Source organism: Aquila chrysaetos, chromosome 5 (genome assembly GCF_900496995.4).
Source record: "Aquila chrysaetos chrysaetos chromosome 5, bAquChr1.4, whole genome shotgun sequence".
NCBI classification, from domain to species: Eukaryota; Metazoa; Chordata; class Aves; order Accipitriformes; family Accipitridae; genus Aquila; species Aquila chrysaetos.
Window position 1 is genome coordinate 921,867 of NC_044008.1, and position 27,761 is coordinate 949,627.

The following is a 27,761-nucleotide window of genomic DNA, read 5'->3' on the forward strand; positions in this document are numbered from 1 at the left end:
TCCTGTTTTTGAGTCTTAGTAGATTTATTCGGTTAGGAATGGGGTTTCTCTGCAGAGGTGCTGTTGAGCTTGGTCGCTCATGGCCCTCAGCTTGGTGTTTTCTCAGTCTCCGTTAGACGTCTCTCCGGGGCTCTCGGTCAGCACAGAGGCTCCTGCTGCCTTTCACAGACTTCTCCGTAGGGTTCACTAAGCCCGGCTCTGCAAAGGGTGACTCGCACCTGCTGGCTGCTGTGTGTCCCTCTGCCCTACCCATGGCACGTCCGAGGCACCTGCAAAGCAAACGCTGCGTGGGGTGGAGGGTCCTGTGGTCAGAAGCCTTGGGACCGGCTGCCGGCCCCAGCCGCTCGGGCAGACAAATCCCCTTACTGAGCATCTCAGAGTTCAGGTTCACTTCAGGCTGCTGTCTTTTCCCCCTCTTTGTACCCAGTTGAGTCCTTTTGGCTCTTGTGTGCCAGTTGCCGCTGTTGTGTGTACTGTTTTCTCTTCCCCCCAGCTCTGTCACCGCTTCTTCCAGGAGGGGTTTGTCCTTGGCTGGGTTTGGTTCTCCAGAGACACTGGCACTCCTGGAGGTGACTCTTCAACTCTTTTTACCTGGTTATTGATTTTTGGCTTTTTGTCATCCTGGCTATCTGCTGTTCCTTTTAACACCCTCCGTAGGTGCTGGTTTGTCTCCTTCCCCTTTACTGGGTTGGAATCGTGGCCTTGCTGCCGCATGCCCTGATGGTGCCCAACCTGCAGCGTTGGCTGTGGGCCTGCCCCACACTTGTCCAACAGTATTTTCACAGAAACGTGGTGCTACTGAAGAGATGGGGAGGGTCACCCTTGTTTTCATAGTCTTGTGGTTTGTCTCTCTTCTGCTCCCCCAACCTCTTTAGTCTTTTCCAGCCCTTCCTTTCCTCTGGGAATCTGCTGGAGTGGGATCTGAGGTCGACCCAACTTGTCCTCCCCATGGCTGTGCTCCTCTGCTTCTCTGCTCCCCCGACCCGTTTGCTCCCATTTCTCCTTGCAGAACCTTTGCCTCCCTGCAGCCCTAGCAGTGGGTTTGTTCCTGTTTCTCCCAGCAAGCCTCAGCCTAATTATTTTCTCTCCCACCAAACATGCGGGAGAGGGCTCATACCACAAACGCTTCTGGCGTTCACCTGGTACCCACAGGAGGAAGCCCTGGGTGCTCGCAGACTCGCGGCCTTATGACTTGCATTATTATGCCAAAGCAAACACCGGGTTTCATTGTCTGCCAGCGGTTCATCCCTTACGTCCTACACGGGTGCACTGTACTGCCCTGCCCGCACACCCAACAAGTCGTTTGCTTTCCTTGCTGCGTCTTATCCGTCCCTGGGTGACTGCATGAGCACGCACCCTTATCTTGTGCAGTGCTCAGTAGCCACTGGCTCATCTTCCTATCACCTTGTAGCTCAACAGCCCAAACATCCTCCTTCAGGTATTATTCCTCTCAATGATATATTTTTAGCTTTCCATTCCTCCCAAGGAGGTTAGACCATATATCCTGCAAACTACACCCATTATCATTCTTTTTGCTTTCCTACCTAGGCTGCTACACACCATCCATTTTTCTCTTTACCTGCCTCGACGTCTAACAGTCTTTTCTGTTCTGCCCTGTTCCTAAGTCCTGGTTCTCGTGCCTGCATTAAGAGCCTGGGAACCTGTCCCTGTCCTCCCCCAGCACTGCCTGCACTGGGTTGCTGGTAACAACCAACTTTTAAATGGTTCTGAGCCCTCGCCCCGCTCCTCACCTCTATTTCTGGTGGCGCAGGAGTCCCAGTGGTCACCAAACAGCACGCCCAGCAGACATGCTGGAAGGAGCCACTGCCAAGTCGGTGCCCGGTCAGTCCATGCTCCCACATCCCCTGTGCGGCAGTTCCCCCGTGGTCCCCCCCATCACCCCACCGCAGCCCTCGTGGGCTGTCACACACCTCTGCTCGTCAGTACTTGAGCCCGTCTCAGCACCATCTCCATCCCCAGCCCTGGCAGCTCTTGATGGCGTGCCTAGCTCTTGCCCTGAGCTATTTTCCCTGGGCTGGAGGTCTCCAAATGCTCTTCACGTGTCCGTTTGTGCTAGCTGATGGTGTGATGGGGGTGGGCACGGCCCCACCAATGCCCCCTGAAGGTTTGTCTTTGCACGGGTGATGGTGCTTGAGCACTCTCAGCCCCAGAAGTAGAGGAGGTATGAATGAGCATTTGGGCTGATTTTTAACTTGTTGGAAGAGGCTGTGGGGCAGAATCATCCCCAGCCGTGCCTCCTTCATCCCCGTGGACATGGCCTTGGCCACGAACCTTCCCCCGAGGCAGGAAGGAGGCATGAGCCGCCTGGCTCACCGCCTGTTTCTGTTACTTATCTAACAGCAGCAAAGCCCAGGAGCGCCTCAGCCATAATACCTTTATTTATAAGCACTTTCTCCCGAGCCCTGCGGAGGAATTTGGATTGCTCCCTGGCAGAAAGTGTAACACTGAAACAAGGCCAAATAAAACAGAAAAAAAACCCCACCACCTTCCCTGGGATAGTTGCAGTCGATGTTCAGTTGCTGGAAGCCCTTAGGGACTGCCAAATCGTCTGCGTGCCACCAGCCTCCCCCCCACAGCACCCGAATGCTCATGAACCTGCAAAGCCCTGCTGCTGCCAACAGCCGAGTCGTTCGTGGTGCGGAACAGGGGCATTCTTCTTCCAGAGAGCTCCTGTCCCATCTCCCATGGTCCATCTCCCGTGCGGCGACTGCTTGTGGTTTTGCTGTCTGCATGGTGCAGGCGGTGGGAAGTCGGGCTGCCTCCAGCAGCGAGGGGCTACGGGTGGACTTCCCACCGGGGCAGAGCCACTGCAGCCCCCCCACCGCTGTCGGAAACCTGCCCGGTGCTGCCCGCGCCTTGCTCGAACCTTTCCAGGCACGAAGGGCCATGTCCAGAGAGATCCTGCCCGGCTACGGACAGGCTGCGGGGAACTGCCGGGGATGTGCAAATCCCGCCGAGGTGTTGGGCAGCCCGGAGTCAGCGGGATGAGGTGACAGCCTAGGGAACGGCCCCCAGGGACTCGTCATAGAAAGCCTTGAGGCCCCGGTGATGCTGCAGGGAGGGTCTCGTGCCCACTGCCTCCTGACGGAAGTTTTGCCTCAGCCAGCCATAGACCAAACTGTGCAAGAAGCCCTGGAGGGAGACAGTCAGGGCCTGCGAGAGAGAGACGGCAGTGGCAAGCGCTGCCTTTACTTGCCCCTGGGCCACCCGGTGCCGCAGGAGTGCCGCAAACCACATCGCCCTCTCCGCGCCGGAGAGGAGCTGCCCGGGATCGGCCGGTGTGAACGCACGGGCAGGGTGACGCCGGGACACAGGAGGTGGCTTTCCTCTTGGCGTGGTCAACTAAGGCAAGGGAAACACCTGGGCAGAGCTGAGGAGCGAAACACCAACCACCAAACCAGGGGGAAGAGCCCCAGCAGAGCCCGGCTGCCACCAGCAACCCGGGGCTTTTGCCCCGGGTGGCACCAGGTCCCGGGGCTGGCAGCACCCGCAGAGCTCACCCTGCCCAGGAGAGGCATCGCTGCAGTCAGTGGGGACCGGTGTGCTCCCGCTCCCCTTGCCGGGCTCCCGCAGCCCTGCCACTGCGGCACGGGGACAGCACAGCTCTCCCAGCTCCCCCCCCACCCCATCACCGCTCCCACATCTGATGGGGACAAATGTCCCCGCTCTGGAGCCCAGGAAATGGGTTTTTACTTACTGTAGCAACGTAGAGGAAAAAGACCGAGGCAGGTTTGATGCTGGTGAAGGAGAGGAGGGTGAGGAGGAAGGCTGCGGATGGAAGACAAAAGGACACTCCTTGGTCTTCCTCTCTCTGATAATGCTTCATCTGGAGTTTCCCTCTCCAAGTGGCAAATGCCCTTCCCCTGTCACAGCCTATTTCCCATGGCACAGGGGTCTACGCAGGACAAGCACATATGTGTACAACGAGGTCCTGCCCAATGCGCGGCCCAAGGACCTTGGGGAATTCATTGCCACAGATTTCTGTAAGGCTGAAAGCATAAACGGGCCCCCAAAGGGATGAGATATTGCTAAAAAGCAGGTCCATCAAACATGATCCACCCTCCAGCTCAGGAAATGCCCCTGGAAAAACCTGTCATCGTAAGAGCAGGCTGGGCTAAACCAGCCGCCAGTTGGACTCGACAGCAGCGATCGGGGCTGGCTGTCCTCTCATTCTGGGTCTGCTCAGCCACGGAGTCCTACAGACACCTGGAGGCTTTGCAGTTATTCAGTCTAAGCCTCTCGTCTTGGACCTGGGTGCTGTCTCAGCCCAGGAATAAAGGGGCTGCAGGAGGAGTTGTGGTGGCTCACGCCTGCTGTGGGAGCTGCGGGGCATCCCCACTCTGACTTGCCTGGCGCCCAGCAGAGCAGGAAAACCAGCTGGAAGTAGTGAGAGACTTTGCTGACGCTGCGGATGCTTCTGCCGGCAAAGCCATCCTTCTCCAGGGTCAGCAAGGGCGCCGCGGCATTCCTCCGGCACCAGAGCTTCACCCTGCGGTACAGGAGCTGGACGGCGGGGATCGGCGTCAGCCGGGGCACGCTGGCTGCTGCGGCCAGACCCTGTGCTTGCCCCGCTGCACCGCGCCGTGCCGCTGGCTTACCGTGCAGCAGCTGAGCACCAGCAGCAGGTACAAGAAGAAGACGATTTTCCCCTCCAGGCCCACGTCCTTCCTACCTATGTACTGAGAGGGGTTGGGAAATCAGCGGGGCCACGGGCCAGCTCTGCCCCGAGCGGCTCCTTCTACAGAGGCAAGGCTGAGCCGTGCCACAAGCCCCACGGCGTGGGAACAGCCACCACTGGGGCACTGCCGGAGCTGGGAGCTGCCCCTGTGCCTCTCCTTGAGCAGGGACACTCCTGCCCCGTCCCTCCGGCAGCATCTGCCCACGCGCCGCAGACCCGCTGCCTTCCCAGTGGCCTTCCGAGCCCAGCCGCCCTCGGCAGCGTTGGGCAGCGGTGTCTGCTAGACGGGCAAAGGCAACGGTGGGAGGGACGGGCACCCGGCAGCGCTCACCTCGTAGCAGATATCCTGGGCACGGTGGATGAGGAGCAGGCAGCTGAAAGGACAGAGGATGCTGGCGGCGGTCCCCTAACCCCCCCCACCCCAAAGCCTTCACCACCCGGAGGTGTCCCTTGTGCGCCTTGCAGGGACAGCAGCACGCCCAAGCCCATGGGGAAGGGAGAGGGGTGCCCACCCCCAGCTCCCCCCCTCGGGGTCAGCGTGGCGGGCCGGCGGCGTACCTGGAGCAGTAAAGGCTGTAGGTCTCGTGCGAGCGGTTGCCTTTCCACGGCACGACGGGCTCGATGGGTCTTGGCGCGATGTCGGTCAGGGAGGTGCCACGGGCGATCAGCTGTCCCAGGAGCGTGAGTGCCGGCACCAGCCTTGCAGGGAGAGGCGGAGGTGAGCGCATCCATCCCGTCCTGGGCAGAGCCGGGAGGGCGGGCGCCGTGCCGCAGCCCGGCTCGGGGTGGAGAGGGGCTCGGGGCCGGCGGCTGGCACGTACCAGGCCAGGATGTAGGGCAGCCCCTGCCATGCGCTCTCCAGGCACCCGCTCCTCTCCTGCAGGGAGGAAACTGCCCGTGACCCAGGGCTGCGGGTCTCGCAGCAGCTCGAGGCTCCGGCCCCGCTCCGCCGGGATGCAAGGCAAGCCACTAACACCCCAGGGAATGGGGCTGCCCTCGGATCCCCTCGCTGCTCCCCGGGTCCTCGCCGGGCCGGAACAGCCGCATGTGCAAAGGATGATGCCCGGCCGCACCATGGCTGGTGGCCACTGACCTGCAGAGCTGCCACGTGCCAGGCTCTCCAGCCGTGGACGGTGCGGTAGGCTTCGTACGCGTAGACAACCACCATCAGGAACGAGACCGCGTAGAAGGTCTGGGAGAGGAGAGGGAGAGCGGGCTCCTGCTGTGCCCAGCACCCCAAAGGCACCTTCCCCCTCCCCTCCTCGTGCTCTGCACCCCGACGTCCCGCTGTCCCCCAGCAGAGCTGTGCCGGGAGCAGCCGCGCAACAAGGGAGCCGCTCTCTGAGACATGCAGCACCAAGAGCAAATGGCTTCGTGCCATCACTGCGCCCACCCCGGGGAGGGGGACCGGCTGGCTGGTGGCTTTGTCAGGGCAGGAGGGAAGTGGCAGGCAGGAGCCGCAGGCGCTGGGTAAGTTTGGGCACGAAGGGGAGAACACGTCTGCACTGGGGAGAGCCATGCCCTGCTTTGCTCCGGCGCACGTGAGCGGCTGCGTTTGGGTTTGCCATCCCGGCACTGGTGGCAGGGCACGGCGCGGGCAAGAGGGATGCTGCCGGCGGGGGGGGAATGCAGCACTTACCTAACAGGGGCTGGGGAGAAACACTGGTCATGTTTCCCCAGGGAATCAGCCTTGGTGGCTCAGGACAGTGACAGGGGGAACAGGAGCCATTTCTCGGTAGGAGAAATAGTTCCCCAGCCCGGGACTTCCCTGGGGACACTCCAGCCCGCAGACAGGTCTCAGCTGTTCCCAGGGGTATAGGAGGAGATGCCCACCTCCCGGTGCCACCCCACGGCGCGAGCCGACCCCCCCTACCGTGGCCAGCATCAGTCCGTAGGGGCAGGCAGCGTACGCCGGGATGAAGAGCGGGGCTGGCAGCAGCTGGATGGTGGCTGTGCTCAGCAGCACAGCGGCGGCCAGGAAATCTGCCAGGGCGAGGAGGAAAAGGGGGCGAAGCTGGGGGACGGGACACAGCGTTAGCTCTGGCTGGCAGCGTCACGCCGGTGGCAGCAGCTTCTCCCTGGCTCAGCAGAGCTGCCGCGGCCACGACCCTCCCCAGGCCGGCCAGGAGCAGAGTTAGGACCCGCTGCTCTCCGGCGAGGCTGGTGCAAGCATCCTGCATCTCCTGCCCCCCTCCAGTCCCACTGTGCATTAAGCCCAGCAGCAGCGGTGCTGGCCCGGCTCTGCCTTGGGGTTAGCTGGGGCCAAAACCCGTCCCTGTGCCCCTGGGAGCCAGCGGCACTCACCTGGATGTGGCAGCATCGCCTCCGCCGGGAGGTGACAGCGAGGACCGATCCACTGCCCAGGAGGCTGGAAGAGACGGGGCTGGCGGTTAACGTCCCTGCGGAGCAGAGCCGTTGGTGCCCCAGCACGGTGGCTTCCCAACGAACCCATCCCAGTGGGGATCCTGTGCTCAGCCTCCTCCGAGATGGGAAGGGGCTGGCACGGGTATGGGGTGTGGGGTCCCCTCCCTACAAAGGCAATGGGACGGGGCAGAGACCCGGGTTGGTGCGAGGACAGTTCCCACACCCCAGGTTTGGGGTCCGAGGGGGCTGCGGGTAAGACAAGAGGCCACGTGCAGGCAGGGCTACGGCTGCTGCCTCCCCCCCTCCCCAGCACCGAAAGGCCGGGGGGGGGCAGAACCCACCTCAGCAGTGAGGCCGGCAGGTAGATGCACGTCAGCACGAAGACCTGAGGGAGAGAGATGGAGAGGAGCGCGGGCTCAGGCATCCTGCAGCGGGGCCACAGCGGGAGCCTCGGCTGCCCCACGGGCGTGGACCCCCAGGCACGGCCGGATTTGTTCCCGCGGGCATCCCTGGCCGAAGCAGCGGTGGGCGGCCGGTGCCCCCGTGTCACCGCAGAGCGGGCAGAGCAGAAGCAAAAAAGGCATCTTCCCCAAGAGGTTGTGCCGGGGGGGGCTGGAGCCTTTCGCTGGTGGTGGGCAAAGTGGAGGGGCCAGCGGCCGGTTCCTCGCCAGCCCCGCGGTGCTGCCGCATGGGACGAGCCCCTCGGCGGCGGCTGCACGAAGGGGTTTCCCTGCTGCGTCCTCCTCAGCTTGCCTCACCGCAGCACCTGGGTTTCCTTCGCTTGGGGCTGGGGAGCGCCGAAGAAGCCGCGTCCCGCTCCGGGCTTGCGCTGCTGAGAGCGGTTCCCAGACAGCGCGGCGTGGGGCTGCCGCGGAGGAACCGGCGAGACTGCCGGAGCCGGATGGCTCCCAGGGCCCGGTGAGTCACGCAGAGACAGCAGAGCAGGAGCAATCGCCCCCGAGTCCTGGGCCGGGCAGCTGGGACCCCTTTGCTGGCAGCTATGGTCGCCTTTTGCAGCACCCCCGCAGCGCTGTCCCCCCATCTCCGGCGTGGGGGAACCCCCCCTCGGCCAGGGGCCCGTGGGGGAGGCCTGAACGGGGTCTGCAGGATTTGGCAGCGTCTTTCCCAGGTCTCTGCAGAGGGTTTCCCGCACACATGCACCTTTACCTGGTTATCCGAGAGAGCCGATGGGTGTTCCTCTTCGTTCGCCATGGCCGGGCAGCTGCGAGCCGAGAGCTTTCCCAGCTCTTCTCTGCACAGCCTGGGGACGGGTCAGCAGCCGGCAGCGCTCGAAAGGCTGGCACCGGAGCTAGTTGCCGGCTGGGCTCACTCCACGCTCCGTCTGCAGGGACACGGCCGCAGCTCTGCCTGCAGAGCGCAGCCGGAGGAACCTGCCCAGCCGGGGCAGCAGGAGCTTCCCCACAGACGTGCAGGCTGCTACGTGCAAGCCCTGCGAGCAGGGAGGGGATCAGCCCCTCGTGCTCGCGGAACCCAAGCGAATGCATGGCAGCCTCCTTCGCACCTCCCTCTTGCACGCTGGGGAGTGAGAACGCAAGCAAGAGACGCAGCTCCCCGTCGGCGCCGGGGTTGCAGACGTGAGCAGACGTGAGCGTGGCCTTTCTCCATCCCCTTCGCCTCCTGGCTGCTTTGGCCATCTGCCGCGAAGCTGCATGTGCAGGCAGCGACAGGCATCCCCACATCTGCTGCTACAGAGCAAGTTCCCTCCTTGCTAAGAGGAAGAACTGAGGCACGGGAAAAGGGTCAGCGGGGCAAAAGAAGCCCACGCAAGGTGAGCCCCAGAGCCCAGTGCCCCAGCCAGCCCTGAGACCGCAGACTATGCCAGCGTGCTGCGTGCGGGCGGCTCTGCCAACACCGGGAGACCGGGCACGAGCAGGGACGGGGTGACAGGAGGGCTTGGTGCAGCTGCCTCTGCAGGATGCGGCCACGACGCAGTCCCGCCAGTTGCTTGCAGCGGGAAGCTCTGGGAGGGAAAGGCCACACAGGCACAGCAGTCGCTGCCGAGAGCACCAGAAAGGCTGCTGGAGGGAAGAGAAGTGCCAGCCGGGACAGCCACCCCACCCCCGCAGGCTGCCACCACATCAGGGAGGGCAACTGCGGCCGTTTCCTGATGTTCCCCAATGATCTAATAGCAAAGAACAGGCCAAACTTGCAAGTCAAAAAAATTTAGTTTTTTATACCTGTTCAAGCAGTTTTTGCAAGACCAGAGAACCAGGACACCACAGCCGGGCTGTGCCGTCACCAGCCAGGGCTGGTGGCTCTGGCAGACCCCAGCACCCTGGGCAAGAAGCTCTGCAATCCGGCAAAGTGCAGCAGCACCAAGCCTGGCTGGTTGCGGCAGCGTGCCAAGGGAGGCTGGGGGCAAAGTGCTGCATAAGCACATGCCAGCAGCCAGCCCACGCGCTGCTCCCCACTTAAACCACAGGTCACCAAACAGCAAGCAGAGTTATGCTTCAGGTGTTTTTTTTTTTTACTTTTATTTCAGCGGTATTGGCTAAGTGAAGAGAGGAAAGAAGGAGGAATGATGGGGAACGTCTGAGGGATGAAGAAGGAGCAGGGAGAGGGGCTGGAGCAGAACAGAGAAAGGAATTGCACTGGGTGAGCTGCACAATGTTGACAACAATGCAGAGGACCTTGCTTTGGCAGCTCCTGGAGATGTTCCCCCACAGCTGCCAGCTGCCTCCTTTGTAGCCGCTCCTTTTTTCCTCCATCAGGTGAGGAAATGCTCCTTAAACCCGGCTGGTCACTGAGCAGTGGCTCCGCATGGTCCCAGCTGGACCCCGTTTTGTTCCCCTCCTCACCATCGCTGTAAACTGCTGCAACCTGCCCTCTGGCCAGTCTCTCTCCAGCTTGGCTGGCAATTTTTCCTGCCCAGGACCAGCAGAGGAATGCAGACCTGTGGGTGTGGAAGAGGCATCTCACAATGGTCATGGGACAGTGGAGTCAGTCCTGCTGCATCTGACAATCATCACAAAACCCACCACCACTTGGGATCTATTCTACATTACTTCATTCTCCAGGCAGAGGCTCTTCCAGAAGCACATGAGGCAAAGGGAGAACCGGGATCCCCTCTCAGCCTGTGCAGCGAAGCCGAAGCACGAGGAAGCATCATCACCCTCAGGCGTTGTGGGAATGGCTCCTGCTGCTGCAGGGTAAGATTTTAAGCAATCCCCATGGTTTCAGAGGCACCACTTGATTCAGTGTTTCCAAACTGGGACCAGAGACCGGGCTCTTCTCAGCAGATCCCTCGGCTGAGCCAACACTCCCACCATTGAGAAGTGTTTCAAAGTTGAGGAGCCCAAGACCAAGCACTCCCTGGAACAAACTCTCCAATTTCTATCTAGATGCCTCCATCGGAGCAGCACACGGATCCTGCGTGGGACCAACTGCCGATGCTCTCTCCTCCTCCTCTCGTGAGGAACTGCCGACTGCTTGGCTTTGTCATCCCCTCCCAAGACCTCCAGCAGGCACAGGTTCTGCCTGGGGCTTATTTTCCCTGAGGATTTTTTGAGGAGAAATTGGCACCAAGGTTTGCAGTAGCTGGAGCACTGCCCTTGCCTTCAGCAAGGTGGGATTTGTGGAGTGGACTCCAGCGAGCTTGGCCACTGACAGGACAAGGACCGCCGGCACAGCACTGAGATGGGAAAGGACTCCGTCCTGCTCAGCTGCTAAAGCTCTCCATCCATCCCAGGCACTTGAATTGCAGAGGGGCTTGCAGCCTCTGGCTTCCCTGTGCCGAGATGCGTGCTGGCTGGGGAGCCCCGCTCAGCTCCTGCGGCCTCTCAGAGCCCACTTCCTCTGCGAGAAAAACAGCGTGCGCCGTGCCGGCCTCATCACGTGTGCCGGGGAACGCTCGGGTAAAAAACCAGCAGCGGCCGCAAAGCTGCAGCCGCGCAGAGACCGTGCACTCAAGAGCGAGCAGCGCATACCCAGCGCTGAGCAGCGGGGCTCGTCGGACTGGAGCGGCAACGGCTCATCAACCCGGCCGAGCCGGCGTGAGCTGCCAAAGGCACCGGCGCTGCCCAGAGACACAGCAGCTCCCTCCCGAAGAGCTGCCCAGGTTGCGCGGTGCACCAAGGCCTCCCCGGGCAGCATGGCATCGAGAGCTGCTAAATCAACCCTATTTGTTAACTCGGCTCCCGGACTCGTGAGAGACCTGGGCGTTGTTAAAACAAGACTTAACACCCGTGTTTACAAACACTTTCCCTGTACTCTGGGACTGGGAAGTTGTGCTTTAGTAGCCAAGCTTTAATTAAAAACAAAGCAGGTGCATGAAAACAAAACTCAAGTGAGATTTTGCCTACGCAGATGAGAAAGCTCTAGAAGCTTCAGTAAAAGCACAGCTGGGAGTAGCCAGTCCCCAGGGCTGCAGGCAACCACCCAACATCTCTGGAAGCAAAACGTCCCTCCCTGGTTTTAAGAGAGTAGTGACCATTTAAATATTAGCACAAGCACTTCCTGATGGGCGCTTTTCCAGGAGATCCAGCCAGCACAGCTCTTCCGGCCACACAGAGATGCTCCTTCCCATTTTGGATAACTTAATGCCAACAGGCAGCATTGGGGACACAACAGCTGGCACGCTTATTTTTTTTCTCCTGACCTTACATACCCTTCACTACAGAAAGCACCGGCACTCTGCCCCGGACCTCAGGAGCAGTTCCACTGCAGCAGATGACTTTCTGGACAGAAAAACCCGCCCTGCTGACCCCACAGAACCTCTCCCACCCGCGAAGCCTGAAGCCCCGGTGTGAGACACCCTAAGATAGAGCATTGTCCCCCCGAGTCGCGCGGACCAGCCAGGACCCAGGCTCGGCTGCAGTTGCTGAGCCCTCTCATGTCACTCACTGCTCGCCTTGTGTGTCGCTTTTCAGAGCCAGGTGCCATCCCAGGGAATCAGGCCCTGGCAGCGCCGGGGGTGGCTGCAGCGGGAGGGATGCTGCACCCTCCGGTCCCTGTCCCTGGGGACTGGGCAACCAGTGGGTGCCCTCTAGTGGCCCCAGCACCCAGGGGATCGGCTGGGGAGATCCCCAGGGACCCAGTCTGTCCCTCCAGACAGGTGGCTGCTTCCCTTGTCTCAACCATCAACCCGGCAGGGGAGAGACGGAAGGCGAAGGGAAGGCAACAGGGTAAAGCCAGCCGCTGCCCTAGCCCTTCAACCGGTGAAAACATGGGCTCTGGGGGTGAAACAGCGCGTTCCCCTTCTCCAGCCTGTTGGCTCTCAAGGCACTCAAGCACAGAGCAAAAACAACACAAGGAAAGTCAGGTTCCTGCCACGGCAGAGGGGAGAGGAGTTTGCTCGTGCCAGTGCTGGCCACGCACCGAGCCTGCCAGCTGCCCTTCCCGGCCTGGGGGGGCAAGAGCAGGCAGCTCCCCCAGCACACTCACAGCTGTATGCCGCAGCTCTCCCGAGGCCCCAACCCTTCTCACGCAGCCCACTAATATTCAAAACACACGCTCTGGTTTTAGTCTCGCAACCGTTCATAAGACGCCTAATACAGCCATCTTCCCAGCGAGCCAGGGCTTTCAGCTCTGTCCTTCTGGGTCTAAGCAGTCAGGAGCCGGCAGATTCGGAGCACAACTGCAAAACACAGGAATGCCAGCAGGGAGCTTACAGCTTACCAAAGCCAGAGGTGTTTCAAAATGTTTTGGCTTCTTTCCTGCCATGCTCACCAATTTGCAAGGAAGTTACGCAAGAACTTCAAGGTCTATGCAGCAACCAGCCAGGCCTTCGTCCTCACAGTGTTTACCGCAAGCTGAGGGCACACACTGCCCCCAGAGCTGTTATCTTCTGCCCCTCACTGCTGCTTGCTTCTTTTATCCCAGCAGGAGCAACGCCTTGCTGCCAAAAACAACACTGCAGAACATCAAAACTTCACTGAAACTCCCAAATGCTCAGAAAATGACTGCTGAAGGGTCAGTGTGCCTATTTCAGCCTCTTCTCTGTTTGCTTTCTGCAACACCCTGGTTCCCATCCCAAACAAGGTCAGAAAGCTCAGATACCTGCTCTAAAAGAACTGCTACATAGCACCCGCTGGTTTGACACTGGTGGGGAACCACTGCTTGCACCACTGCAGTTACAAGGGTTCAAACTTAAATACTTAGGATATCTTTTCTCCTTCCTGGAAAACACTGATAACTGCAGAGAGAATCCCTGGTCAGTAATGAGAGCACACCATAACATGCTGCACCATCTGATGGTCCCCAGTGCTATGGGGAGTTGCTATATCCACTGGTATAAATTTGGCTCCAGGTAAAAAAAAAAACTTTTTTTAGCAAGAAATTGCTCAAGATTTTCTGCATTTGGATGATGCTGGTAGTTAAGACTCATCCTTCTCGCAGGCTTTCAGCTCTGTCTTATGTTATTTTAGCACCTTGTTAAGTGCTTCCCCCCGCCCCCTTTAAATCTTTTGAGTCACAAGCCTGTCTGGTGTTTGAAGATACAAGCAAGTTCCACTCTAATAGGGCTCCTCACCCTATGCCTGACAGGTAGGGATTTTTTTAAAATTGTGTTTAAAAAAAGCATCAGTATCTTCCTTTTTTTTTTTTTTTAAATCAAGTTCCAACTCAGAGCAAATTCTCACACCAGAGAGCAAGAGAGCACTGTATTCCTACTGGAATAGTTGGCACAATTCTGCTTTAAATTAGTGCTAAGAGCACTAGTTTAAGCCCAATTCTTTGCTGAAAGCTCCCTGCTCCATCACGTGGTTGGAAAGAGGTTACACCACATGTGAAGTGGTCTTAGTTAATAATCAGAAAAGTGTTACTATGCAAAAGCAGTTAGGAATAAAAGCTACCATCTCATCTCTTCCCAGAAAGCCACCAGCTGCTGTAAGCTGACTGTTTTGTAATAGTTTGCTTTTCTTCTGGGCTGAAATGCAGAATAGTCAATATGGCAGTTAGAGTCTGCTGGCGACCAAGAGAATCTGGCAGTGTCAAAAATCTATAGACAATGTTCTTGAGGTATTCCAGGTTGGCTCCCTCTCTGCTCTTATCTCTGAAGTTCTTCTCGATTTCGCTTTGAAGTGCAGATATCTCCTCCCGGTGCTTCTCCTCCTCAACCAAGATTTTTTCCTGGAGCTGGTGAACTTGCACTTCCAGCTTGTGCTTCTGCTTCCTCAGCGCTACAATTTCCACTTCTTTGCGAGCCAGCTGCTCTGCATACAAGAAGAAGGTAGGCTCACTGGTGGTGGAGAGATGAAGAGCCTGGGGGAGAATCTCTGAGGAATCGTTACCTGGTGAGTCATTGCTAGTAATGTCAGTCCCTGACACTAGGTAGTTTTTGGATCCTTGAAGCCCGTAAGGCAACGTGACAGCTCTCAGCTGCTCCAGCTCTTGGTCCTTTTCTGCCAGCACCGCCAGGGCTCGGTCCCGCTGTTTGTGCATCTCCTCCTCCAGCTTCAGCGCCCGTTCCCTGTAGTCCAGCTGGCATCGCTCTAATTCCTGCCTGTGAATTTGCTGCAGCTGGGACAACTCTTGCTTCTTGGCTTCCATGTCTTGCTGGTGCTGCTTCTCCATTTCATCAGAGGACAGCTGAAGCACCACGTATTTCTCTTTCAGGTCAGCCAGCTGCTCTTGAGCTTCCTCCAGTTCTTTAGCCAGATTGCTGTCTTTGGCCGACTTGTTCTTGAGAACCACTTGCGCCCTCATCTTGTACCTTTCAAACTCTTCCTTCAGCTGCTTCAGCTCCTGCTGATAGTACAAAGCAGTGGCCTTCTCGCCATCCCCAGCCTCAGTGCCCTTTGGCAGCTCCAGCTCACACAGCTTCTCGATGTCCAGAGTGGGTTGACTCTTCTTAGCTGCTGCCTGCAAGAGCTTTTTCAGCTTCTCCATTTTATCCTTTAGAACATTAACATCAAGATTGGCTTCTTCTATGTGAATATCAACAGGCGACCGGCTGGAGGCAGCGATGGCCAGGGTTTTGTTCTCCAGGTCCAACTGTACGATGCGGTCCTTTAGCTTCTGAATGATCACTTGGTCTTTCTGCTTGGCTTTTTCGTAAGTGCCAAGTAGTTCTGACACTTCGGAGACTTGGCCCTCCAAGTCAGCCACTCGCTGCTCCTCCATCTGGGCGTGCTGGCGGAGCTGCTCCTCTGCCTGTGCAGCCTGAAAGCAGAGAGACACAGCAGGGTTAGATTAGCTCAACTCTCTGGGCAGGAGGTCTGCGGTTTACACGGGGGCTTAATTCTGCTCTGCTGAACTCCAAACAAGTGCGGGGCCATCCTTTCGCCTAGAATCCCATACAAACCACGACACTGACTTGCCTTTTTGGATATTTGTTTATTTGGGGATAACCTAAAAGCATTTCTGCTTTTGTTCCCTGCTCTGCAGAGTTCCTGTCACCAGCATTATCTGTGTTGCTGTAGGTGTGCGGGGGGTGGGAAGCAGCAAACCCACGTCACAATCTGCTACAGGATTTTTTTAAAATGTGCGTCTGCTCTAAAGCTTTCACACATCTAACTGCAATTTACCTAAATCCTATATTTTGTTGCACCGATATTAATATAATTCAGTGGTTTCTGGGTAGCTACAACAAACACCTGGTGTTCACAGTTTTTACAGCTATCGAGATCCAACTGACTCGACAGTCACCACTGTGAACTAAGACACAGCCGGAGTCAGGTCACCTTCACCCCTGTCAGAGAGAAGTTGTTAGAGGTCACTTAAAAAAAAAAAAAAAAAAAAAAAAAAAAAAAGCAAACTGCATTAAATCAGCCTGATGCTTCAGATTAGAAAGAAAACTTGTTCCAGAATGCAAGGAGATGAGGAAGATCCCATTCCAGAGTGTTTCCAGATGCAAATTTGGTTACTGGTGCCAAACCCCTGATGCCAACCCCTGAGCACATTGCCCCACAACCTGCAGAGTTACACAGGTTCCTCTTTTCTACCACATCCCTCTTTCTAGCTCTTCCCCCTGCATGCACACAAGCTAGAGCCTTCCTCCTGTATTTTCCTTTCTTCTTTCCCTAGATCACTCTGAGTTTCACTAAAGAAGGTTAGTTTTTATGAGCTCCTGTAATTGTACCTTGTATTGCGCTTACATACAAGACAAGACACACTCATTGCCATAGTGGGGCAGCGGAAAGGTCTCTCCTCCCAAGCTCGGCCACCGTCACACCAGAGGGTAATGTGTTCAGAACCAAATGACGCTGTGGAGGAGTTACCGTGTGATCACCTCAAAGGTTGCTCCCAAATCCAAAGGTCACCACCCCCTGATTAATGACTTATACGCTGTATCACAAATAGCTTTTATTCTCCTCTGGGACTACCATCCCATCAATCAAAGCCATGATACTTTCATCCATTTCAAACCTCTTGGACTCTGCAGGACCAGGAAGGAGAATTTGTGCTCCTCCAGCCTCAAACCCTGCCCCAATTGCTGCCGATACATCCCACAGAGTGAGCTGCTCCAGGGCTCATACAAGGCATTACCTTCTTCATCTCTTGTAACAGCTGCACTTGGAAGTGGTTCTTAAGGCTGGCCATCTCCTCCTGCAGATCCTGTATCCGGGGGTCTGGCTTGTTGTTCTCCTCCTGAACAGCTTGCAGCTCTCTCTTCAAGTCTTCTACCTCCTGGCTCAGCTGCTTGATCTGCTGCTCATACCCCTCGGCACGGTCAGCCATGCACACCCTCCCGGCCAACGCCTCCCTGGTCTCCTCCAGCTTCAGCTCTGCATCCTGGCGCAGAGTCCTCTCGCTCTGCAGCAGCTTCTGTAGCTCTCGCAGCATAACAGCATGGTCACTCTGTTCCTGGGCTCGGTCATGCTGCTGCGTGATCAGACGGGCTTTGGTCTCGGCTAGCTGTTCCTGGACAGACTTCAGCTCCGTCTCCAACTTCTTGGTCTCGTCCTCTGCTTTCTTAATGGCATCATCCAGGTCCTGCTTCATCTTCTTCTTGTCTGCTTGGTACGAGGCTTCCATGCGGGACTTCTCCTGCGTGACTGTTGACAGAGCACTGGTCAAAGTGGCCAGCTGGGTCTTCAGCTGGAGCACTCTTTTATCAGCCTCACCAGCAGCAGATGACACATCCCCACTGCTCGTGCTGATGCCACTCTCTGAACCACTCGTCTCTTCTGATTTAAGAGAGGAGGCGGCGGCCGTGGGCTTATCATCCTCAGGCCCTGGTTCACCCTTGGTACTGGCCAGACTGGCAGCAGTGTCTGCACTGGCAGCTGTCCCCACGCTATCTTCGCTGTGAACCGAGCTCCTGTCATCAGCAGAATCGGCAAAGGAAGAGCTGGAGCTAGCCACAGATGCAGGCTGAGCACTACTCAAGCCAACATCTGCCTCATGAGACACAGACAACACTTTCAAGCTGGCTTCCAATGCCTCCTTCTCTTTGAGTAGGCTCTTGTAGGCTCTGACGACATCCTTCAGCCGAACCTGGTACTGAAGAAGCTGCTTCTTCTGTGATTCGATAGTCTCCAGAAGATCTTTTTTACTCGGACCACCTCCAAAGTTCATGCCAAACTTCTCCATGATTTGTGCAACCTGAAAGGAGAAAAAAAGCACAAAGGCTAAACGAGCAGCAGAGACATGTTTGCGATCGGCAGGAGCAGGCAGCTAAGCAGGACCACCACCCTGAACTCCCCCAGGACACCACACAGTTAACGACTCTGCAACGCATCTGTCACCGTGCACCAAACCCTGCGCAGGTCCTGCTCCGAGGGGAAACTCCTGCTATGACTCGGGTGCCTCAAGCGCCTCAGCCAGAACCAGAGAGAACGTTTTAACGCCTCGTACAGCGATATGTGCCGCTGCAGCCGCTCCCCCTCAGGTCAGTCAGGGGGGCTTACGCCTCTAAATGGCTCCATTTTTCCTTTTCAAGAGAAACAGCCCCTTTGCCTGTCCCTTGGCAGCACAGCTGCCGGCCGTGAAGGTAATCCAACCGCTGCCAGCTCTGGGTGGGGGGCCCCAGCTCTCGGGGCTCCCCACGGCAGAAGGCCATGGCGGGAGAAATGGGGGGGGGGGGGGCTCTTCCACTGCAGAGGGCCTGCCACGGCGGGGTGGGCTGTCAGCACGAGGTGGCCGGAGAAGTCACGGGAGGGGAGTACGGCCGGGTGGGACGGTGACACGGGGGGGGGGGGGGGGGGGGGGGTAAGCTTTGGGGGAAGGGACCGGGGGCAGCCGCTGAGGGGGGCTGCGATGCCGCGGCAGAGGGGCCGCAGGGCTGGAGCAGAGGGGACGTGGAGGGCAGGAGAGACTGCAGAGCCGGGGGGGGGGTCCCGGGTGTCCGTGGGGGTCCCGCGGAGGGGGGGGGGGGGGTCCCGTCTCCAGGGCAACCCCCGCGCCGCCGCAGGCCTTACCTCCGCTCCGGCACCCGCTGCGCACGCCACTTCCGCCCGACGCCTCCTGCCGCCGGCGCGCACAGCGCATGCGCCTCCGCCGGGCAGCGCTGCGGGGCGGTGGGGAGGGGCAACGGGGCGTGGCTATAAACGATGAGGGCGGGGCTAGACGGCCGAGGGAGCGCCGGAGGGGGCGGGGCGATGCGGGGCCCCCGCGAGGTGCAGCGTCCCGGGAGGGAGGAGGGGGCGGTACAAAGCGGCGGAGGGGCGCGGCTTGTCCGTGAGGGGCGGGGTCTGGCCGTGCAGGGAGTGGGGGCGGCGGGCGTGGGGGGGCGTGGGGAAGAGGGCGTGGCCCAGCGGAGGGGGGCGTGGCCCGGTGCGCGGGGCGGGGCCTGCGGCGCGGCGGAGCGCGGAGGCAACGGGGTGGCAGCGCGGCCGTCCCGTCCGTCCCGTCCCGTCCGTCCCGTCCGTCCCGTCCCGTCCCGTCCGTCCCGCCGCCGCCGCCATGGGCCTCACGGTCTCCGCCATCTTCTCCCGCATCTTCGGCAAGAAACAGATGAGGATCCTGATGGGTGAGCGCGGGGGCGGCGGAGCAGGGCCGGGCGGGGGATGGGGATGGGGCCGGGGCACGTATCGGTACCGGCGCCGGTGACACCGCCTCTTCGTTGCAGTGGGGCTGGACGCCGCCGGCAAGACCACCATTCTCTACAAGCTGAAGCTGGGCGAGATCGTCACCACCATCCCCACCATCGGTGAGTGCCCCGGCACCGGGCAGGGCCCGCACCGAGCACCGGGTACCGGGCAGGACCCAAACCCCGCCGCCTCTGACAGCCGGCACCGGGCAGGGCCCCCAACAAGCACCGGGTACCGGGCAGGACCCCCCCCCCCCCGCCTCTGACAGCCGGCACCAGGCAGGCCTCCCCCGCCACATCCCACAGGCCTTGCCGCCCACCCGGGTACCCCTTTCCTGTGGGTCCCCCGGGCCAGTCCCTGGTGCACCCCGATGGGCTGGGGGCCGTGGGTGGGTGAGATGTGTGGCATGACGCCCAGTGCCCCATCCGCCCAGCCGTTACCCTCCCGTTATCCCCTGCCTGCCTGGGTGCTGGGACACAGCCGCGGCCGGTGCCCGGTGGGGACCTTGGCTTGCACCCCAAAATACCCCTTGCGGTCCCCGGGACAGGCATCGGCACAGACCATCCGCCCCGACCTGCACGGCAGGTGCCAACCCGAATGTGCCACCCTGGTTTGCTGCCCTCCGCCTGCCCCATGGTGATGAACACAGCCCGAGCCGTTACGTCAGCGTGATCTGGCTCCGGTCCAGAGAGGGCAAAGGTGTTTTCATGGCCAGGAGGTCGCTTGGACCATGGGGATCCAGTCTGCCCGAGCATGGCAGGCAGGGCAGGCAGCTGTCCTGCCAGATCCTGGTGTGAAGCTTTCAGTGGGGTGCTCGGCACCGTCTCCCGTAGCATCTCCCACAAGCTGATGGAGGTGGATTGGGAATGTGCTGAGCTGCTTGGGTCGGGAAGACCGGTCAACTGTGGTGTACCACGCTGACCGGTGCTGCTGAATATCTTCATTCATGACCTGGGTGATGGGGAGAGAGCACCCTCAGCAAGCTTGCGGACGGTCCCGAGCCAGGAGGAGTGGTTATACACCAGCGGGACTGTGCTGCCATCCAGGGGGACCTGGGCAGGCTGGAGAAATGGGCAGAGGAACCTCATGGAGTTCAACCAGGGGAATGCCAAGTCCTGCCCTGGGAGAGGAACAACCCCAGGCCCTGGTACCTGCTGGAGAGCAGCTCTGAGGAGAAGGTCCTGGCAATCCCGCTGGGAAGGAACCTGAGCAAGCACCAGGCACATGGCCTTGTGGCTTGGGGCCACCAGACCCTGGGCTGCACTGGGCAGAGCACTGAGAGTGGGTCGGGAGAGGAGAGTTGCTCCTGCCCCTCTGCTCGGCTCTGCTGAGACACCTCGGGGTGCTGGGTCTGGTGCTGGGCTCCCTGGTGCAGGAGAGATGGGGACATGCTGGAGTGAGTCCAGTGCAGGGCCACGGCGATGGTGAAAGGACTGGAGCGTCTCTTGTACGAGGAGAGGCTGGGGGAGCTGGGGCTGCTCAGCCTGGAGAGGAGACGTCCGGGGGGGGATCTCATCCATGTGTGTAAATCCCTCATGGGGGGGTGTAAAGAAAGTGGAGCCAGGCTCCTCTCACCCTCTCCCCATGCCCCTCCTGCCCCCCCGCAGGGTTCAACGTGGAGACAGTGGAGTACAAGAACATTTGCTTCACTGTCTGGGACGTGGGCGGCCAGGACAAAATCCGACCCCTCTGGAGGCACTACTTCCAAAACACACAGGTACGCTGACTCAGGGCAGGGATAAACTTCATCAGCTGCAGCGGGGCTGGCTCAGGCTTCCCCGGGGCTCGTGGCCTGATCCTGCCTGAACTGGGTGTGTGTGAGTGGTGGCAGGGAACGCGTCCTGGTCCCTGGTGCGGTGGCCCCGCTGGGTGTGCTGGGACGGCGCCTGGGTGTTTGCCCCATCGCCCCAGCGGAGGGGAGCGAGGCAGAGGGGTCCGGCAGAGGAGCAGGCAAGGGGTGAGGGGTAGCACCGTCCCTGGGGTGCTCTGGTTTTCTGGGGGTGCATGGGGGGGGGGGTGGGTGGGCAGCAGGGCTGCTGACCCCTTGGCCGGGGGGGGTGCCTGCAGCCCGCCTGGGATGTCCCTCTCTTCTCTGTGCAAGCTGCCTGCTCCAGCCTGGCTTCTCCCACAGGGTCTCATCTTCGTGGTGGACAGCAACGACCGAGAGCGAGTGCAGGAGTCTGCCGACGAGCTGCAGAAGATGGTGAGTGACGGCGGGGATTTGGTCTGGTGGGGAGGTGGGCATCCCCCAGCCCTCCTCCCGCTCGCCCAGCTCTGCAGCAATGCCTGGTTGGATGCAAGATGAGGCCTGGATCTGCTCTGCCCGTGTCGCGGTGCCAGGGGCATCCATCCAGAGATGGGCTTGGGGACCCGACAGAGACTCCTCTGCCAGGCAGAGGCTGGACCTGCAGGGAGCAGGAGCAATTGCAAGGGGGGAAAATGGCTGAGAAAATGTGGTTTTAGGTTTTACTTAGTCAGGGCTTTGCTAGCCGAGTGCCCAGTCCAGAAACGATGTCCGAAAGCCAGCCTGCGAGGCAGGGGTCATTTACTCCTTGGTGTGGCTGCCTGGGGTGGGGGCAGAGCATCCTTGGGGAAGGAAGCCGGCGCAGAGCGGAGTGCATGACAGCCTGAGAGCGGGAAGAAGGGACGGGCAGATACCCACTGCCTGCTTGCCGTTGTTTGGAGAGCATCGTGCCTGCTCTCTTGCACCGTCCCCATGGCAGTTGCTGTGCCCCCTCTATCACTGGAGCCCCTGGCTCCAATGCGGGTGCCCCTCTGCGAAGGGCACGGGTGCTCCTGGAAGAGCATCCTGGTGCCACCGAGACCTCCAGGCATCGATGGGGGCAGGAGGACAGCCAAGATACTGGAGGTGAGTGGAGGAGCTGGAGAGCCCTCCCGGCTCTTTTGGTCTGTCCAAGCCAGGTCTTGCTTGCCGGGGTGCCGGTGCTGCGGAGGCTCACCGAGGGCTCACCGAGAGCCACCCTCCGGCAGCGCCCGGCTCAGCCATCCCTGCTCTTTCTGCAGCTGCAGGAGGATGAGCTGCGGGATGCCGTCTTGCTGGTGTTTGCCCAACAAGCAGGACATGCCCAACGCCATGGCGGTGAGCGAGCTGACCGACAAGCTGGGGCTGCAGACGCTGCGCAGCAGGACCGTGAGTGTCCGGGGTGCCATCCCCGTCCCCATCCTTGCAGGAGGGACCCGTGGGGCACGGGGCTGCTCCTGGGGTGCACCGGGCTGGCGATCTGCAGAGCCCGAAGCCCTTTTCTCCATCTCCCTCTGTTTTGCAGTGGTACGTGCAGGCAACGTGTGCGACCCAGGGCACGGGGCTCTACGACGGGCTGGACTGGCTATCGCACGAGCTCTCCAAGCGCTAGCTGGGCCAGCGGCACAGGGACCGGATGAGCCGGGGACGTCTCTTTCAACTGCTGTTTTGTTTGGGGTTTTTTGTTTATTTTGGGAGGGGGGAGTGTTTTTCCTTTCTCCCAAGCGTGGCCTCGTCTCTGTGTGTTTATCTGGTAGGACTTGAACCTCAAGGACTCTTCGGGCAGCTCCATTTTGCGGTGTCCTGCCTTTGCCCTGGCAGCGCTGCGTGCTGGCCGCCCTCCCCACCTGCATGTGCCGTCTGCGAGAGCTTGCCCGGACCTGCCGGGGTGGCATGTCCCCAAGTGTCCCCGCTCCTCACCTGGAGCTGGCGGTGGGGGCTGAGCGGGGCTGGCAGGCAGCCCTGCCGCTGCGGGTCAGAAGGATCCTCCTTTTTATCCTTCCATAAACTTTATAGTTCTCTTTCTCTCGGGGAGGGGGCGTATGGCTGCGTAATGTGCTGTTGTATATCAAGTAATTAAACACCACCACTTTGTACCCTGTGCCCGGTGCATTTCTGGCTGGCTGGCCTTAGAGCCCCGCTCCCCAACATACGTCTTCCACGAACATCTCGGGACACAGGGATTTGGGCCTTAATAAAACCCTGCGTGCACTGTGCTGGGACGCAGAGGAGATGGGCAGAGACTCCGAGATGCGTTGGCAAGCTCATTTTCTCATCCCCTGGTGCCAGGAGGGGGTCTGACCCGTTTTATAGCCGCCCCGGGGTGCTGTCAGGGGTCCGTGCTGCCTCCTCACTGTGCTGGCTGCCGTGAAAGCCCTGCGGGGTCAGCTCAGGCTGCATGCTGCAGGAGTGCTAATTGGGTTGTAATTAGTGGGACCCAGGCAAAACCAAGTGTTTGGCAGCCCAACAGCGGCCATGCTCTGGTAGCGAGGGGCTGAGCCCCGGGCACTGGGAGAAGGGGGAGCAGCCTGGTCCTGGGTGCTCCCTCCAAAAAGCCCACGGCTGGCAGGCGGGAGGCAGCGGGCACGGAGCATCCGTGGGGACTGGCAGCAGCAATGCCATGCATGGCTGGGGGTGGTGAGGGGATGCCTCCCGGTAAAGTGCACTGCCAAACTGTGTGCCCTGCAAAAAACGCGCTCCCTGCATGGAGCTGAGCCGTGTGCTGGCTGTCCCCCCGGGGATGTGCTGGCTGTTCCCTTGTAACAGCTCAGGCGGGTGCTCAGTGCATCAGCACCCATCCTGCTGGTGGGCTTCCACCCAGCCCAGGGGTGCCTGGCCAGGGAGCAAGGGTCAGCAGGGGCTGGAGCAGGGAGACAGGAGCTGGGTCCTTTCACAGCCCGGGGAGCTGAGGGAAGGGGGGACCTGGACTCCCCTCCCCTTGGTGGCAGACTTGGGGCTGCGTGCCCCTTCCCTCGGGGCAGCTGGGGGGGCAACTGGAGCCCCGGGGCAGAGCTCGCAGGTTCCCAGGGCTCAGCACTGCTGCCCCAGAGCCCTGAGCCTGCCACCGGAGCTGCTACAGGTTGTTGCCTTTGGTGGAGAAAAGTGGGGGGGACAGTATGAGATGGGGGGTTCTGTACTTTGCTGCAAGGTTTCCCCGGCACACTTGGCTCTGGGGCGCAGCACCGCGGTCTGGATCGGTGGTGCCTTGGAGCCAGGATCGCTCATGGTGCAAAGACCCTGAGAGCGGTGCCACGGGCAGAGCACGGGGAGCCCAGGTTGGACAAAAAGCAGACACAACCAAGGCGGCCCCATGGTGGAAGGTGGGGGTTAAGCCATGGCCTTTGTAGCATGTGTCCATCCCACCTGATGCACCAGGCTTGATTTACAGCATAGCTAGAGAATCCTTGGAGACTGAGAAAGGACCAGAAGAAACCATATCACAGCTGCTGGTGCATCAGCCGCTGGGCTGCTCGGCTGAGAAACAGCCTCCCCATGATCGTGACAGCCTTGAGCCTCAAAAGCCACTTTGCACCAGAGGACAAGGTGATGCCGGTGCCTTTGCTCACTGCCACGGTTCCTGGGGGACGGTTAATCCCTGCAAGGTGAGTGATGTTTCATGGTGATGCCGGATGACCTGTGCCCATCGGCTCCCAGCGCCGGGCTCCCTCCCCCGGGTTGTGCACGGTCCTGCTGGCGCTGGGGACAGCTGTGTGTCCCCATCTCCCTGGGGACAGCCTAGAGCAGCAGCCTGGGGGGGCTCAGCTCTATGCCCAACATGCACAACCCCCTGCTCACCCCACTCTCAGAGAGCCGGGGAACTAAAGGACAGCCACTCACTGCGAATAATTTAATGCCCCATTTAGCACCAGTTCCTCCAGCCTGGCCTGGACATCACCGTCAGGCTGAGATGAAGTGCCCTGAAAATGCCAGCTGGAAGGCCGTGGGGCGTCCCTTTGGCACCCGAACGCTGCCACCTCCAAGCTGGCAGCCCCGGAGCGCACATGCCATGATGATCTTTGCAGCCCTGCCAGTTTGCTGCCCGCTCTGCCCTGGCTGCTTCCAGCCCTGCCGGTTCCCCACGGCCACTGGTGGGTACCCGGCTGTGCCGGGGTCCCCTCTTCTCCAGCGGTGTGGCCGGGACACGTCCCCTTGGCCACGCTGAGCTCCCCGGTTCGCTCAGCGCTGTCGGTGCTGCAGGAGGCAGGAGAGCAGGCAGGAGAGCTTGCTGCCTGCTTGCTTCTCCGGGAGGGGTGTGAAAAACTTGCCTGTGCCCAGGGCATTGCACAGTCACAGCAAAGGGCTGGCGGGGGGACCAAACGCCCCGGCTGCACCCCAAGCTGGGAAAGAGCCCCCCACCATGCTGCAGCCACCAGCAAGGGCTCTCGGTGGGACGGTGCCTTTGTGTGAGCTGCCGAAGGGCTGGGGGGGGTCCTGCCCTGCACCCCCTCCCCATGGACACGCACCCCAGGGGCTGGCTCCCTGCAGGCTTCCAGTACCCCACAGCATTTCGGGTGCCCCGGGGGGCACCTGCAAACCCACCTACCTGGCCAGCCCCTGCAAATGAGGTCCTACCCCATGCAAGCGGGCACATCGGTGGTAGTGTCCCGCGCCGGCTGCCGGCCCCTGCTGAGGTCTGTCCTGGTGGGTCCAGTGATTTCATTTTTAAATGTTTTTGAAGGGCTGCATATGAAATCGCAGCTCTGGTGCCGCAGGGCCTGAGTGCTGATGACCGCAGCAGCCGGCCTCCTGCAGCCCCTGAAAAATACACCCAAACCCATCCCAGTCACTCCACGTTTCTGGAAGGAAAAGGCTCCTTCGGAGCCACCACGGGTGGCTGGAGGTCCCGGACTCAAGCGGGCGTTTCACAGCCTCACACCGCCCGGCCGCGGCTGTGAACGGCCGCAGCTTTGGGTACTGCCGGGGCACGGCGGTGGCTGCTGTGCACAGTCCTGGTCTGGTGCCATCGCGGCGATGCCACCCGTCCTGTCCTCATCCCTGTCCCTGGGGCTGAGCACGGTTGAAATCCCACTGCCATGGGCTCCATGCGTGCCGTGGAGCTGCTTGGGGCTGTGCCGGCTGTTTGCAGCGCCGGCTGTGCTGGGTGCTCGGCAGCCCACGGTACGGCATGGGCTGCGGCACACGGGCAGAGGGAGCTGCTCAGCGGAGCTGCAGCCTGGGGCTGCCGGAGCCTTGGGGTGTCCCAGGGCATCCTTGCTCACCTCCATCTTATGAGTCTGCTCAGACATCAGAGAAGTGGGAATGGGGACACTGAGGCTTTCCCTGTAAGGCAGCTGGTCAGTAATACATGCCACGAGTTTGGCAGGTCTCTCAGCCCACCTCTCCGCAGGCAGTAACGTGCTGCACCGGTCCCTGGATGCTGCCGCAGCTCAGCCGGGCAGCCGGGACAGATGGGCGGCCAAGGCAGGACTGGGGCTGGCGCAGCCTCTGCGCCATGGGTACAGGTGAGCAAAAGCCTTCACAGGCATCCTCAGGAGTGAGCTTTTTGCAAGACTGGACGATCGGGATAATGTGGCCACATAATCCTAGGATGGTTTTTCACTTAGAGAAGTCCACAGAACATTCTTCTCTTATAGAAAAAGACACAAACTATACTGGAGCCCGACGTTGTTCTGGGGGAGAGAGGGGACCCCTGGGCTGCCCAGCCAGCACGCTGCAGTCTGCAGTCAGCAGCGGTCTGCTGAGGCTGGACCCTCGGCCAGGGGCTGTGGGCATGTGGGGACGGTGACCGCCAGACTGTGTCCCTCTGAGGCTGCAAATGGGGAGACCCCCTCACCTCAGTCTGAGCCCCCGCCCAGCTGGTTCCCTTTGGCTGAAGGAAACAATCATTTCCCTTCAAATAAAACCCTTTCTTCAGCCTGCAGCGATGCTCTGTGCCAGTGACGGGCGCCTTTACCCTGGCTCCACCGTTAAATTCCATTTCTAAACAAAGAAAAGCCCAAAACTTTTTATTTAGAGCAAGGATCTGCCATGCGGTCAGGGCTCATCAGTTCTGCAAGGTCATGGTGGAGGGGCCAGCCTGGGATCTGGGACGGCTGGAGTGGGTCCTGGCTGTGCCGCACAGTTCTGCCTGCTGAAGTCCCATCCCTGAACTGGGGCATGGTGAAGCCATACTGTGGCTCGGGGGCTCGCCAGCAGCTACAGGCAATCGTTGGGGGGGGGCACAACAGCCACAGCAATTTTTTTCCTGCTTCCCCATCCTGCCCAGCCCCTGTACCCCGGCTCCGGAGACTCCCCAGCTTTCCAGCTAGGAGAGCTCCCTCCAGGCTAGAGGTTTCTCTGGAGGTGCCAGGAAAAGTCCCCATTTAACGGTGAGGTGTCCCCCACTTCCAGCAGCCCCTGACGGGAGCCGGTGCTTCATGGCGCTGCGGCAGGGAGGCAGCGTGAGCCCGGCGGGCAGGAAAAGGGGTCCCCAGCCGGGGTCCCGTGCTGCCACCCCCGCTGCTCCGCATCCTCCCGCCGAGCAGCACCCCGGCACAGACGCGTCAAACCGGGGGCTCTGCGGGGAAGAGGGACTCGGGGTCCACGCTGGCCGGCTGCCTCAGGGTGGGGGGGGCCAGGCAGAATCTGCCTGGGATGGAGCCCCGGCTCTGCTCAGCAGCACGGCCCCGACGTCTGGGCAGAGATGGGCAGAAGCACCCAGCGCCGGTGCCTGTGGCGATGGTGGATGGGAGTGTGGGCATTGACTGTCCCCCTCCATGGGCGGTTAATTAACTTTTCCAGGGTAATTTAATGCTATTGTAAATAGAGGGGGGAAGCTGGAAGTGGACAGAGGGATGCTAGTTGGGGGATGCAGCAGTGAAGCGGGGCAGTGACACTGCCCACCCTTCTGCAGTGTCCCAGGGGCTCGGACAGGGACACGGTGCTGGGGATGGTGACAAATGCTCCAGTATGATGAGGGGGTCCCCGAGGCGCTCGGCTCCCACTGCCTGACCCCAACCAGGGGCATGGGGACGTGGGGCTGGGGATGTGGGTGTCCCCCCAG

General features: G+C 60.2%; 3 protein-coding genes across 8 annotated transcripts; 1 reads left to right on the plus strand and 2 right to left on the minus strand.

Annotated features, from left to right (window-relative positions):
• LOC115341765 lies at positions 1 to 11,107 on the minus strand. 6 transcript variants are annotated; one of them, XR_005932411.1, is made up of 13 exons: positions 8,231 to 11,107; positions 7,405 to 7,448; positions 7,004 to 7,067; positions 6,573 to 6,713; positions 5,793 to 5,891; positions 5,521 to 5,576; positions 5,258 to 5,398; positions 5,031 to 5,073; positions 4,620 to 4,700; positions 4,371 to 4,524; positions 3,719 to 3,789; positions 367 to 3,174; positions 3 to 269 (listed from the first exon to the last, which is right to left on the minus strand). XR_005932411.1 is itself a non-coding variant. In XM_030015185.2 (12 exons), the coding sequence occupies exons 3-12, from the start codon at positions 7,017 to 7,019 to the stop codon at positions 3,019 to 3,021; spliced, it is 927 nt and encodes a 308-aa protein (XP_029871045.1). In that variant the 5' UTR covers positions 7,020 to 7,067; positions 7,405 to 7,448; positions 8,231 to 11,107; the 3' UTR covers positions 3 to 3,018. The 6 variants fall into 6 exon arrangements, 5 of the variants coding, with proteins under 5 accessions (XP_040979455.1, XP_040979453.1, XP_029871045.1 ...); XM_030015185.2 differs by having other exon boundaries at positions 3 to 3,174; positions 6,573 to 6,682; XM_030015183.2 differs by having other exon boundaries at positions 3 to 3,174.
• Positions 11,108 to 13,655: 2,548 nt separating this feature from the next.
• Positions 13,656 to 18,465, minus strand: GCC1 (GRIP and coiled-coil domain containing 1). Its single transcript, XM_030015182.2, has 3 exons — positions 18,385 to 18,465; positions 16,511 to 17,569; positions 13,656 to 15,184 (listed from the first exon to the last, which is right to left on the minus strand). Exons 2-3 carry the CDS (start codon positions 17,555 to 17,557, stop codon positions 13,880 to 13,882), a joined length of 2,352 nt encoding a protein of 783 aa, XP_029871042.1. The 5' UTR covers positions 17,558 to 17,569; positions 18,385 to 18,465; the 3' UTR covers positions 13,656 to 13,879.
• A 288-nt stretch (positions 18,466 to 18,753) lies between these two features.
• On the plus strand, positions 18,754 to 22,859 carry ARF5 (ADP ribosylation factor 5). The gene is given in 7 exon segments (XM_030016243.1): positions 18,754 to 18,935; positions 19,035 to 19,115; positions 20,604 to 20,713; positions 21,128 to 21,199; positions 22,021 to 22,065; positions 22,067 to 22,147; positions 22,284 to 22,859. Coding segments are annotated over 7 exon segments (543 nt in total). The 5' UTR covers positions 18,754 to 18,868; the 3' UTR covers positions 22,371 to 22,859.
• Positions 22,860 to 27,761: the final 4,902 nt, after the last annotated feature.

Bases quoted from the DNA above. Each gene is read 5' to 3' on its own strand.
- LOC115341765 (XM_030015183.2), bottom strand. From the start codon at position 8,275: ATGGCGAACGAAGAGGAACACCCATCGGCTCTCTCGGATAACCAG. The intron at 5,399-5,520 runs GTACGTGCCAGC...TCTCCCTGCAAG, and splicing joins CTGCCCTACATCCTGGCCTG to GCTGGTGCCGGCACTCACGC. The intron at 3,790-4,370 runs GCAAGTCAGAGT...TTCCATCCGCAG, and splicing joins CCTGCTCTGCTGGGCGCCAG to CCTTCCTCCTCACCCTCCTC.
- GCC1 (XM_030015182.2), bottom strand. From the start codon at position 17,557: ATGGAGAAGTTTGGCATGAACTTTGGAGGTGGTCCGAGTAAAAAAGAT. The intron at 15,185-16,510 runs GTAATGCCTTGT...CTCTGCTTTCAG, and splicing joins TGTTACAAGAGATGAAGAAG to GCTGCACAGGCAGAGGAGCA.